The sequence below is a fragment of the Ursus americanus genome, chromosome 11, assembly GCF_024610735.1.
Source record: "Ursus americanus isolate L20-20 chromosome 11, mUrsAme1.1.p, whole genome shotgun sequence".
NCBI classification, from domain to species: Eukaryota; Metazoa; Chordata; class Mammalia; order Carnivora; family Ursidae; genus Ursus; species Ursus americanus.
The window spans coordinates 33,201,621-33,215,353 of NC_142137.1; the positions used below are offsets into that span (position 1 = coordinate 33,201,621).

The 13,733-nt window shown below is 47.3% G+C and overlaps 1 protein-coding gene across 3 annotated transcripts in view; it reads left to right on the top strand.

Annotated features, from left to right (window-relative positions):
• The window catches only part of DCBLD1 (discoidin, CUB and LCCL domain containing 1), a 71,594-nt gene that overhangs the window by 53,552 nt on the left and 4,309 nt on the right, over positions 1-13,733 (top strand). For 2 of the 3 annotated variants that reach the window (XM_087865417.1, XM_087865418.1), the window contains 9 exons: positions 1,377-1,417; positions 2,422-2,631; positions 3,199-3,323; positions 3,599-3,746; positions 3,835-3,942; positions 5,754-5,838; positions 6,072-6,121; positions 7,018-7,137; positions 9,893-10,391. In XM_087865417.1, the coding sequence (XP_087721543.1) occupies positions 1,377-1,417; positions 2,422-2,631; positions 3,199-3,323; positions 3,599-3,746; positions 3,835-3,942; positions 5,754-5,838; positions 6,072-6,121; positions 7,018-7,137; positions 9,893-10,391 (1,386 nt within the window). Of the gene's footprint in view, positions 1-1,376; positions 1,418-2,421; positions 2,632-3,198; positions 3,324-3,598; positions 3,747-3,834; positions 3,943-5,753; positions 5,839-6,071; positions 6,122-7,017; positions 7,138-9,892; positions 11,905-13,733 lie in introns of those variants that run through there. The other variant, XM_045798543.2, reaches the window with a different exon arrangement.

Genomic DNA, 13,733 nt, shown 5'->3' on the forward strand with positions numbered 1-13,733 from the left:
ACGAGCTGTGAATTTAGGCAAGTGCTGTGACCCCAGCGGGCCCGCACTTTCACGGGAGAAATGCTGGCTGCCTGCCTTGTATTCAGTGCAGAGCTTATTACAGAAGCTTCTATGGAATGGCAGGGCCATGGAGTCTGAGCTTGAGAGTGGACAACGAATGTGAGAGAAGAAGTCCGTTCCGAGGAGTTGCACTACCTGGTACTTCTAAACAACACCAGCCACAGAGCTTTGATGGGAAGGTTCTTACAGTCTTGTCCAGACTCTTTCTGGGCTCTCCGTGGATTTCACTGTTCAGTACGCCCTCTGTCCACGGTTGCAAGATCGAATTCAGAGTTAAACATTCAAACAACAAGCAGTGCTCTCAGAGTGTAAAGTAATTGACCACCACAGTGACATCTACGTCTTTGTGCATTTCTCTAGTATCATTGTACTGAGCACTATGCATGTCAGATTCATCTCGAGAACTCCAAATTTTCGACGTAGTTTTACACTGTTGAGTTGATAAGGGATTTACAAAAAGGTAAATATGGTCTTGGGCCTTAGGAATCTCTTCTCCACGGAAGGAGACAACTGCAGAACGAGGCCAATATGATGTTTGCCTATGAAAGTGCCATGAGCTGTAGAAATCCTAGAGTCCACAGGCCCAGGGATTAATGCGAGCGCAGCAGTCGGACTGTCCCACAGGGGTGATGCCCAGCTTAGGCAAGGTCAGTGAGATGCCATGAGTTTTCTCCCTCTGCACCTTATCATCCAGAAGCAGGATGGTTCATAGCTTGGTGTCGGTTGCTACAGTGGGGAGGAATGTGACTGGAGAGAGACTTAGCTGAGGCTTCCCCGAGCAGGACCCCCTCAGGGAAGGAGCGAAGCTTGTAGAAAAGGCAGCGAGCAGATGACATGGTCATTCTTCTTGAAGTGGCCGGTCTTTTTCATTTCTCTCCATGGTCCTTGACTATTGACAACGATGAGGATGCTTCAAGGCGGCTACTAAAGCGAAGGGAGTATTGAGGGCAGTCATTCTTTCCGCCTCCATTGCCAGGTATTAATTAATTGGGTCTTAAGGTTGGTCCTGGGAATGTATGTGTTTACTTTCCTTCCCCCCACACAATGTGGCATGATGGCAACCACACAAGATTTTGACCCAACAGCGGGGACTCAAGAGTCCTGGCCCTGGGTGGCCTTAGGAACGTTGCTTCTCTTCAGTGGGCCTGAGTTTCTCTATAACGCCAGTGACAAAGATGACAAGAGCCTTGCTGGGGTGCGGCGAGGATCCCATGAGGTGTGGGAAGGCTCCATGGCACCTGGGCTGTGGGGCTGTGTCAGTCAGTGCGATCCACGGAAGCAACTCACCTCCTCCTGTTTGTGTTTATTATTTGCAGTGGTTCCCTGTCCGACAAGCGATTTCTCTTTACCTCCGATGGTAAGGATCCTGCTTTCCTTAAGAATTTGGTATTTTAAAGTCTTCAGCGGTAGTTTATTCTCCCATACCCCTCCGATGATATAGTTTAAAGGATTTTATTTTTCTTTTTTCCCACAGGTCACACAGCAGCAAGTACGCTGTAACTTAAATATACCGAGACAGTAACTCAATTAGCATGAAGTAGAAAATATTTTTTCTTCATAATCTAAGCTCTCTCAAACTTCTGCCAAAAAAAGAATGAAAATTCAAAATGACACTTACGTGAAGATAAACTCCTTTCTGTTAGATTTTAACAAGAAAAGCTTTTAAATATTACAGTTTGATTTGTGGTTATCTTGAATAAAGTGATTGAACATGAGTGTGTGAAACAAGGGCTTTTTAGCCCCTCCATCACGAAATATATTCTGTGTAAATATTCTCTCAGCATAAAGTAAAATATTTCCAGGAGAACAGTATGAATATGTCTTCTTTGTCCAGGAGAGGAGTGTGGCCTGTATTTGCTAACCTCCACATTGTCTTGGACATGGTAAAATTAAGGTCCTAAGGATGACGTTGAGTACAATTTACTGATCTTCAGAGCACCCGGATGTCTGTCCTCTTCAAGGACACAGACAATAGAGTCCCCTCTGATCCAGTGAGAAGAATCCTCAGCATTTTAAACCTTTAAGACACATTGTACTTTGCTGAAATGAGGGTGAATTTAGAAGTCTAGAAAGGAAAGTCAATAGTGGGAACAAAGATGTCATTTATAGGGGATGTGACTTCAGTGAGATCCATTAAGAAGAAAGGCAGCAGTTGCAAGAGACAACAGCATAAATGAGTCAGATGAAAAGTCTGGGTCATTAAAAAAACTAGTAATTAAACAGTTGATTTGATATCAGAATGAAAATAAGTCAACTGAAATTCTACGTGAGATGGAGTACTTTTTTTTTTTTTTTGCTTTCATTTTGTGTTTATATCTGAAATACTTTCTTGGCTTTTTTTTTTTTTTTTTTTTTTTTTAGGTTGCAGCAGATCATTGAGTCTGGAACCGGACACACAGATCAGAGCTTCTTGGCAGTGGGTCAGTGAGACGGGAGAACAAGTTCACTGGTCTCCCGGCCAAGCCCAGCTTCAGGACCAAGACCCGTCATGGGCTTCAGGGGACAGCGGCAAGACCCGCAGACAGCGCGAGTGGCTGGAGACCGATTTGGGAGAGAAAAAGAAAATAACAGGTACGGTTTCACAGATGCAAAATGCCGGGCAGTTGAAATTATGTTTCTGAGCAACGTAGGCGCCTCTTTCTCTAGCTCAGAGTACTCTGTGTCTTTTCTAAACGTGACAAGCCTCCACGTCATCTTGATGGGAAGAACCTGTGTGCAGGTTGTAAGTGTGGAGGTATGGATTAGATGAAACTTTTTTGTTTTTAAGATTTTATTTATTCATTTGACAGAGCCAGCACGAGCAAGGGGAGCAGCAGAGGGAGAGAGAGAAGCACGCTTCCTGCTGAGCAGGGAGCCCGATGTGGGGCTTGATCCTAGGACCCTAGGATCATGATCTGAGCTGAAGGCAGATGCTTAACTGACTGAGCCACTCAGAAACCTTTTTATAGCATGTTGTCAGTGTGGAAACACTCAGCTGTGGTCAGGTTTCTAAATGCAAATAAGAAAAATTTGCCTATAAAATGATTTAAGATTTCAAGTGAGGGAAAAAAAAGAAAAGAAAGAGAAAAGAAACCTGGGGTTGTAATACAAGCTATATGTATTTTAAACTCTAACCTATCAGTAATATTTTCTTACAAGGAATTATGACCACAGGATCCACACAGTCGAATTTCAACTTTTATGTTAAGAGTTTCGTGATGAGGTTCAAAAACAACAACTCCAAGTGGAGGACCTATAAAGGGATTGCGAGTAATAAAGAAAAGGTAAGAGAAACTTTGGAGGAAAGACCTGAGTGGCAGAGTGGGTCTCAAGATATTTTTATCAGTGTGTTTCCAGAAAACAGATCTGCAGCACCACCTTCGTTAGGTAACTCAGCCTTTGTTGGCAAAGCCTTGTATCTACGCTAGCAAGCGTGTCTGCAGAGCCACAGCAGACCTGGGTTCCTGGCTTTGGTGTCCACAGCCGGGTAGGACTGGGGTGGGAAGGACGGAGGAGCGAACGCCCAGCCTCTTCGGGTAAAAGTTACTTGATTCTACAGGTGTTTCAGGGCAACTCTAATTTTCGGGATCCAGTGAGGAATAATTTCATCCCTCCCATCGTGGCCAGATACGTGCGGGTTGTCCCCCAGACGTGGCACCAGAGGATAGCCTTGAAGGTAGAGCTCTTCGGCTGCCGGATCTCACAAGGCAAGTCAGCGAGTCATTCGGTTCTGCTCGTGCCCTGTCCCAGATGGTTGTTACTAACATGATTCTTCCACCATCTCCTCTGTCGCAGGTAATGACTCGTTGGTGTTCCGCAAAACAAGTCCAGACACTGTCGGTTCCACTGAAAGAGAAGATGAGACGATCACAAAATCCGTCCCCTCTCCGGAAATGCCCACAGGTAGGGCACTTACCGTTTCGTGGTTTCCTCAGGAGCGTGACCGGACTCCACGTGATTATTACAGTAGCTTCAACAAAAACTCATTTCGCATTCATACGACAGTATGAATGTCTGGAGTCAGATGGCCGAGAGGTAGCAGCATATGTGTAAAATGACGCAGCATTGCAAGTAGAGAAAGTAGTATTCACACACCACGTAAAGATTTTACGGGAAAATAATAGCTCTCTGTACAATGGAATAGTCTGCGGCCGCGAAAAACAAATGTGTTTAGTAATAGAGGAAGCTCTCTGAGATAAGGGACAAACTTAAGAAAATACACAAAGGACAGGACAGTCCGTAGAGCACTCTACCATGTGTGCAAAAAAGGGAGTGAAGAGGGGCACCTGGGCAGCTCAGTCAGTTAAGTGTCTGCCTCCCGCTCAGGTCATGATCCCGGGGTCCTGGGATCGAGCCCTGCATCGGGCTCCCTGCCCAGCGGGGAGTCTGTTTCTCCCTCCTCCTCTGCCCCTCTGCCTGCTTGTGCTCACTCTGTCTCTCTCTCTCAAACAAATATTTTTTTTAAAAAGGGAATAAAGAATGAATATATATAGATAATCATTCCAGTATCTCTGGAAGAATGTCAGAAACATAATTTGGCTTCCTGAGAGGAGGAACAGAGGTAGGAGGGAGTAATAAACATTAAAAGTGCATTTATTTTTTTCAGAATATAAGATGATTTATGTATTAATTTTATAAAATTCAGAAAGATTATAGGTCTATAAGTATGGAAAAAAGTCATAAATTAGCATCCACAATCACCATATTCCACTGTATCTAATCAACTATATTTATCTGTAACTTGGAGAAAAAAATGGTAGCATACCACATACTTTGTTCTGTAGCATATAGTTTTTCACTTACCATTGTATCATAAGTATCTTCCAGTGTTACTAATTAGTTGAAAAACACAGCTGCTAATAGCTTTATAGTATTTTTTCATATGGATATACCATCACTTAGTTAACCATTCCCCTATTGTTGGATGTTTAAGTTCTTGGATTTTTCCCAAATTTCCACTCTGGTAAACGACGCCACTGTTAATTACAACTTTTGTTCCTTTCGAAGGTCCTTATGCCCCCCATTTCATGAACTGCACATTTCCACTCCTGATCATTGCTTTGTTTTCTTCTCAGGGATCACAGATAAAGAAGGGTGACGAACTAATATTTCTCCTTTAGTTTGCATCGTGTCTATAAGCTTGGGGCCTGCTTTATTAGCTGTTAACGTGACTTCCTTTTTTAAAGTAGGAAGACATGGCGCTCTGTGCAGCAGAGCGGAAATGCTGTCCGAGGTCATCAGGCTGCATTTCCTCTCAGCCCAGCGCTCCAGCGCCCTGGTAACCGGAAGCCCAGGGCTCTTCTCCCCTTTCCCCTCAGCTGCTGCTGCTGTGCACGGGCAAAGCTTCCCACCATCTGGGGGGCTGGTTCCCTGAGCTCATTACCTCCGGGCCAGCTGGGTGGCCCAGCTTAAAACGTTCCCCTCAATTCTGATTTTGGAGTCTAATGTTGTCCAGACAGCAAGCTCAGAGTAAATGTTAATCCCTGAGGACCATCAAAAATTGCCTTTTTGGAAAAAATAAAATTTATTTTCCTAAACTTGAGCCAGGATTTTGAATCCTCTCTTTGTGCTGAGATCAGGAAATGCCTCGCACATATTCACCTTCCCCATATATTAAACCGTTGAAGAGCTTTCAAATTAGTGTTGAGTTTCAGACTGTGAACGCTGGCTGCCGTCCGTTTCCGTTGTAATGTGGTGGCTTTCCCCCTTCCTAGGAATAAACAGCACCGCGGTTGCCATCCCACTGGTACTCCTTGCCCTGCTGGTTGCCGGAATGGGAATCTTTGCAGTCCTTAGAAGGTGTGTGACTTGACATTTTGAAGTTTCTTCTCTAATTATGCAAATAATGACAAAACCAAAATTTTTTTTTTTTTTTTTTGGGTGTAGAAAAGCAGCGTTACTTTGGCCAAGATAAAATGTTAATTTATGTTTTAAAAATAAGTTGGGTAGGGGTAGAAAGTATCACGTATTCTTCTATAAACAGTACTTATCGCTTAGAAACCTTTTCAAGTAGGATTCTTTTGTCTCTGTAGGAGGAAGAAGAAAGGGAATCCATACGGATCAGCAAAGGCCCAGAAAACAGGTTGGTTTGCAGAAAACTCTTCCTACGGTTTTTATACTGTCTTAGAGAAGGGACAGGATCTGCTGATTAAAAGCACAAGGACGTCTGTGACCACACTTACTTGTTAAAAAAAAAAATAAGATCTATAGCCTTTAAGTTATCAAGCCTAAAAGGAAAGGAAGATTGTGTCCTCTTTATTTTAGTTGGGAGTTTTCATGGCCTGTTACTTTGACTTCTGTTCAGCTTATCCCATCATTTATCAACATTCTTTTTTTTTTTTTTTTTTTGGCCACTGTGTAGGCCACCCCACTGCTGGTCACCCGGGAGAAGTTATAAAAGCCCCACTTTCACAAAGTACATTGTCCAGCACACTGTGCCTCCCCAGGCTTCCACGGTATTTCCCATCCTGGGAGAGCAAAGAGGAACCAGGCAGGGTTCAGGTTTGGGTTGCAGAGAATCCTTAGGACTACAGGACGCCCGTGCAATGAGTCAGCCACGGCCCAGAGAGAGGACAGGGGGGCAGGACCCCTCAGAATCTTAGGGGCACTTTGGGACTCCACCTCCGCAAGCTCTCGACAGCCAGATGCGTTGACTTCTCTGAGACACGAGTGTCGTGTCTGTGCAGATGAGAGGACACCATGCCCACGTGTGTCACGTAGGGATGATCTGGGATGTGAGGGGCACACAAATACATCCCGAAGGCAGGTGGAAAGCGTGGTCAGAACGGTGTTCGCTGTTGTAACGACCGCAGCATGCTGTTTCTACCACCTGTATCTGAGGAGCCGGGGCCACGCGTTTCACACGGAAGGTCAGCCGGCAGGAGGCAGCCTGACCCCCGACTCATGGAGAGACACATCGTGGGCAATGTGCGTTAGGCTTCTGAGATACTAGTTTGTTCTGTGTTATCTTTATTCCAGACTGTTGGAAGCAGATCAAGTATCCCTTTGTCAGACACCAGTCCGCCGAGTTCACCATCAGCTATGATAATGAAAAGGAAGTGACGCAGAAGTTGGACCTCATCACAAGTGACATGGCAGGTAAGCGTGCAGCCGCTGGGACGGTGCTCTAGGGTCTGAAGTGCTGCCTCTGGGAGGGGGAGACCAGGAGGGAAAGAAGGTGAAAACCCTTGTGTTCACTTGGGGCCCCATAAGTCAGTGATGTGCACAGTGCTCTTTCTTAACTCTGCACCGAGTTGCAAACGGACACTGAGGTCTCTCTCAGAAGCCCGTTCACGCCAGGCCAGTCACCGACAGGAGCTAGAGCGGAGCTACAGCAGTGGCCCCCGGTACCACGACAATCTGGAAGCCCTGAAGTCATCTGTCACTAAGGTTTTGGTGAAGACACTAAGAGGGACTGGAAAGCACAGCTCCTGCCCTTGTGGAAGACGAGCTAGGAGATAAAAGAAGCCGCCCAGTGTTAGAATGGCCTCTGTGTCCTCAGTAGCCCTCCCTGAGAGTCAAGCTTCTCAAACGGTTCTTGGGGAAGGATCCATTTGGTTTTTGCCTTTTAAAAAATTATTTCTAATCCATCAAGAACTAATACTTTTGTAAAATACAATACAGTTGACCCTTGAACAGCAAGGGGGTTAGGGATGCCGTCCCCCGCCCCCCGCACAGTCAGAAATCCATGTGTAACTTCTGACTCCCCCAGAACGTACTACTCATAGCTTTTTGCTGGTCGGAACAACCTACTGTTGATTCCATTCTTACAAATAACATAAACAGTCAGTTAACACATACTTTGTATGTGTTATGCATTATATATTGTATTCTTACAATAAAGTGAGAGAAAATGTTATTAAGAAAATCTTAAAGAAGAAGAAAATACATTTCCAGTACTACACTGTACTGAAAAAAAATCCACCTGTAGGTGGACACACACAGTTCAAGCCCCTGTTGTTCAGCGTCCACTGTATAAATTAGGAGTAATAATGACATTTAAAAAAAGACATACAAAATATAAAGTCTAATTCTTTTATTAGATTCAGTGGACATAAAGTTACCTCCAAATTGCTGTGAGTTTCTAAACACTTGCTCTGAATTTGTGTACTTGTCTTTTTGCAGACCTGTCTCAGTTCTCAGATAGGTAGGCATCTGCAGACCACACTCTGAGGAGCACTGCTTAGCTTCTCGCTACCCAGAGTGCATTCTGAGGGCCAGCAGCACAGGGAGCTTGCCAGAAATGGGGGCTTTCAGGCCATGCCCGGGCCTTCCGACCCAGAAGTCCCCAGGTGGTGCATGTCAAAGTCAGGAAGCTACCAGGGAAAGGCTGCTGGAGCCGCTTCAGGGCAAAGAGAGCATCTCTCCACCCAAAATCCATCTTCTTATTCCTCCTCCCACCCCCACCCCTGACAATTCTAGTGCTACCTTGTAGATAAAACAAGGGGAGGGAAGACCCCCTTGTCTAGCCTCTTCTTCCTTTCATTGTTCTTTAGCTTCTGGTGCAGCCTGTCCTCCTCCCCCACTGTGTGGTCCTTCTCGGGCATCTTGACCGTGGGAGCCCCTGGGTCTCACTCTTCCCCCCACTTAGCCACAGTCTGTCTTCTCAGCAGCCTCACCATCCCCTGCTGCAGAGCGCCCAGTAGAGAGCCCTTCCTTGCATTTTTTTTCTGTTCAGCTGCTAAGTGCAGACTTCCCTCCCTGTCCCCGAGAAGTCAGCCATTCTCACCTGCTGGACCCCTCTACCTGTGAGTGTCAACAGTTCCTCAGTGGGTCCAGAATTGAATCCATCGTTCCTCACCCTCCCCATGACTGCTCCATACATTCTCTTTCAAGTGGCTTCCCGACTATGTATCCCAGGCTTCTGGGCTTAACATCTGGGAAGGGGCCTTGGCTCCTCTCTTTCCTCACACCCTACACTGTTGGTGATATATTTCTCTGAATCGTGTCTCCAAGGGGTGGCCTTTCCAAGGCTGCTGCCAGATCCCTAGTGTGTGAATTAGACTTTTTCTTTTTTTCTCACTTTTGTGATCTTTCCCTCTTTAGTCGGCTTCCGGGTTACCTCTAACTGTGCCAGTCTCTTCTTTACAATCCTCAATAGCTTTCTAAAAAGTAAACCAAACTTGCTAGCAAGGCACTCAGTGTTCTCCATGGTGGAGCCTCGGGCTAACAGCGCACACCTGGGACCTGAGTTCGACTTCTGGCTCCACTGGCTGCTAGCTGTGTGATCTTCGAGAAGTTACTTCATCTCAACCTGCTTCTCTTTTCCCGTTGGTGAAATGGAGTATAGTCACTACCTCATTGTACTTTTTTTGAGGACTTCACTCATTGATATCTTAGTATCTTAGAAGAGTGCCCGACACAGTGAGGACTCAGTAAATGGGAGTTTTATCGTTATCATTGCCATCATCATTAGTCCCCAACCTACTATTCTGGTCTTCGTGTTCCATTACATCACCCCATGTCCCTCATACTCTGCCCACATCAAATAGGTTTTTAATCACCGTTCCCGTTCCTCATAGTACTACCTCCACCTCCAAAATCTGCCACCTCAAGAGCCAGCTGGAGAGCTCCATGAGGTACTTTCCCTCGCACCCCGCGGTGTGGGGAAGCGTCATCTCTGCCTTCTCTAGGTTCCTGCGATGCGCAGAGTAAGGCTGCCTAGGGCCCTGCGTGTGGCACCTGCGCCTTCTGCACCTCGGGCTTGCGCACCCCGCCCGCTGGGCGCACCCTGCCCGCTGTGCGGCCGGCACTGGGCCGAGTTGGTGCCGCAGAGCTCCTCCCCCGCAAGCACCGGCTTGCCCGGGGTCCGCGTTCCGCGCACATGGCGTGTCTCCTGCGCTTCTGATTTCAGATTACCAGCCTCCGCTCATGATTGGCACCGGGACCGTGACCAGGAAGGGCTCCACCTTCCGCCCGATGGACACCGAGGCGGACGAGGCGGCGCCGAGCGCCGAGGCCGGCCGCCACTACGACTGCCCCCTGCCGGCCGGCCGCCACGAGTACGCCCTGCCCCTGCCCCACCCCGAGCCCGAGTACGCCACGCCCATCGTGGAGCGGCACGCGGCGCGGGCGCACACCTTCTCGGCGCCGGGCGGCTACCGCGTGCCGGGGCCCGGGCCGGCGCACACGCACTCGCTCTCGGCCGGCAGCGCGCCCTACCAGACGCCGCCGCGGCCCGCGCCCGCCGCCGAGCGCCCGGGCTACGATCAGCCCGCCGCCGGCGGCCCGGCCGCGCAGCGCGCCCACCCCGACTACCAGGAGCCGCGGGCGAAGCCGGCGGCCAGCGCCGCCTACGCGGCCCCCGGAGACTGCCTTCGACCCCTCAGCCCCACGGCCATGACCGCTCTCTTGTGAGCACACTGTGAAACAACCTGCTGCGGTACCGAGCGGCGGGCTGTGTGCGGCCCAGGGAGACGGGAGACGGGGTCGAGTGTGCGTGTGTGTGCGCGCGCGCGTGTGTGCCGGGGTGTGCCTGCGATTTCATAGGATCCTGCGGTGGAGTCCTGGGGACTCCTCTCATACTGTTTACAAAGTAGTGCATCTGGTTTTGTTCTTGCCCTTAGGGCAAGAGTCTGTTGGGTTTCGCTGGGCTAGGAAAATGACAGTTTTCAGATGGTATTTTCATTTCTTACTGTGATATTGAGCTGCTTTGATGTAAAATGTGCAATCTGTACAGAGTTGTATTTAACATGAATTAAAGTAACTTAAGTTTGCTTTATCAGATTTTACTTCTGCAGAGGCTAAGTGGGAGAATGCAGCTGTTGCAAAAACGTGTGTAGTAAATAGTATGTTCACTCTAAGTATTTTATCTGATGTGTTTGCAGCAGGTCTGTTTAAACTTAATCTTGTTATTGTGGCTCATTTCCTTTCCTTTGATAACTAGAACTAAAAGCATTGCTAACATTCTTTTGGAAGGAATGAAATTACTTGAAGTTTGAGAAACACACCCGGTGGTTGTTAGCGATTATGATTGTAGATTACAACAAAGCACAATGTCACACCTCGGCAGCTGCAGGTCCCTTAGACTCCACTTGGGGTGGGATGTGCGGTGGCCAGTCAGGGCGCCCACCGGCCAGGGCAGGAGGGTCCTGCGGGCCGCGGGGGGTCTCCCTGTCTGGGGGTCTGGCTCTCGGGAAGCACTGGCCTTGTCCCACTTTGCTTCCTCCTCACCTCGGGGCCAGCAGATCCTGTGTGGCTTTCCCGCGCAAATCCACTGTTTCAAAGTGTCTGCAAAGCCCGGGGCGACCAAAACTGCTTTCCCAACAAACTGAATGAAGGTGGCATATGATGACAGCCTGAATTACTGTGTCAGATGCTTTTGTACCTCAGATTAAAAATACTGCTGAGGTCACACGCCCACACTTTTGATGACTTTATTCGGAAATAACACATTGTGACTATGAAACACAAAGTTATTTGACATATGTTCTTACAAAAGGGACCGAGGCCAAATCTACACAGAGCTTTTCTACTGAGATGGTTGGGAACTGAACTGATTTTGTTTCTTACAAAATCAGCCTGTCTCTAATTCCAGATTAGCCCAGACCTCAGCTGTACCTCATGTTCACTGCTTTTTATCTGTTTGTTTTGAGTTCACTATGGAAGATTTGCCTCTTTTGCCAAAGAGGAAAATGTGTGTTTAACAGAAAATGTGGACCAAAAAAAATCCTTTACCTAAAAAATGCATTATGATTCTATTTGTAGGACTATGACTTTCTGTGAAACTATAAATATTTAAAATAGGGTGCTGGCTGGAACTTCACAGATTTTTTTGGTTATTTTAGAGGATAAAGAGTTTACGTTGTGGAGTTTACATGGTTTTATATGCATACTAATTGTAATAATAAACTATGCCAAATCACAGTGCCCCTGCCTCTCACTGGTGTCCTGCTGGCCAGGCTGTTGAAGGCATGTGAGAGGCTCAGCCTTCCTAAAAGAGCAAGTGGTTACTGTGGAAAGAGCTGGGTTTAGAATTAGGTAGGTCTCGGTTCCAGACCCTCATCAGCCACACACTAGCTGAGGGATCTCGAGCCAGTTATTTTGGAAATAAATGAAGAGCAACCACGCAAGCGAAGTCTCTTCAAGCTTGCTGTCGCAGGGGAGTCTGCCACCATCACTTGCATTTTGCAGAGAGGCGGAAAGGCAGCAGAGGGGTGGGAAGCTTCATAGTGGAAAAGAAAGGAGGGCTGCAGCTGTGCCTTGATTGGAGGCTGCTGGCCTGGGGAAGCTGTAGGTTGGATTAACTAGATAATTGGTTACGGATGCATATTTGGATTTCTTTGCTTGGCCCTAGGTTGGAAGTGGGGACAGAAATTAGAGAAGCTGTCAGTAATCAAATCTTAGTGATTTGGAGTTGACTGTTGCAGACATTCCTGCTCAGCTTCCTGGTCTGGCTTCTGCAAACCTGACCTCTCGCAGGCTGCTTCCTGGGCTGGTTGTGGATAATGGCTTGCTTTCCTGCGCTTATTGCTGTGGGTTGTAAGTCAGAGTTCTGTTTTTATGTATGGTCCGTCCATTATCCATTTGTATAGTCAATCTGTCTATAGCCTTAGCCTCAGTTTTTTCTTGTGTAAAAATGATGTTAATGCGGTTCCTCCAAGGCTTACAAATTAAGAATTAGTCGGGACAGGAGCCCCTGGGCGGCGCAGTCGTTAAGCGTCTGCCTTCGGCTCAGGGCGTGATCCTGGCGTTCTGGGATCGAGTCCCACATCAGGCTCCGCCACTAGGAGCCTGCTTCTTCCTCTCCCCCTGCTTGTGTTCCTCTCTCGCTGGCTGTCTCTGTCTGTCAAATAAATAAATAAAATCTTTAAAAAAAAAAAAAAAGAATTAGTCGGGACAACATTTATCAAAGTTTTTGTTATATAATTGGCTGTTTGTCTAATCTAGGCCCTCAGTGGGCTGCAGGTAGCCTTCTAACATTAAAATATTAGTCTGTAAGAATAGACTTCTTTACAGTGAATTAAAGTTATTTTCATCCATCACATTTCTTCCCCGTACTCGTGATCTAATCAGGACGGAGAGAGAACGGGACTTTGTTCGGAACAGCGCTTCCCCGGGTGGCCTCACTGTGTAGATGGGGTGGCTGAGTGGAAAGGTCTGATAAAACCCTACACTGCCAAGCTTAAAGTAGAGGATAAGAGCAGGAAAACGCTATGCCTTTTTCAGTGTTTTGCAACATGAGTCCATGTGATAAGGTGAGAATGAGATCATTCTAATTGTCTGGTGTCTTCTATGTTATCAAATCCTATCGGGAGGCAAAGATTGCGTTGTGGCTGCAACACTTCTCTGACAAACGAGACTACACTGACCACGGAAGCTGCTGAAACTGCTCTGGGTTTTGTTCCTGAGAATTCATTTGTATTCATGTTACTTGGGACTCCTGTGTCTTGAATCCCAGGATTCCTCTTTCTCCACCATGACAGATTCTCAGCTGTTTTGCGCTAACTGCTTGCCTCTGCTGTTTTCTTTATTCACTCCTGGAATTCCTGTTCGATGTTCAGTGGACCTCCTCATTCCATTTCCGTCCCTGTCTCTTAGTCCCTCTTATTTATCGTCTCCTTTATCTTCCTGAGCTGAGTTCTGGGTAAACTCCCGAGAGACAACGTGGCACAGTGGCTGGGTGCACAGACTGGAGATTGCCTGGAGGAGAAGCCATCACCTCTCTGTGCCTGTCTCCTTGCTTGTTCCGTGGG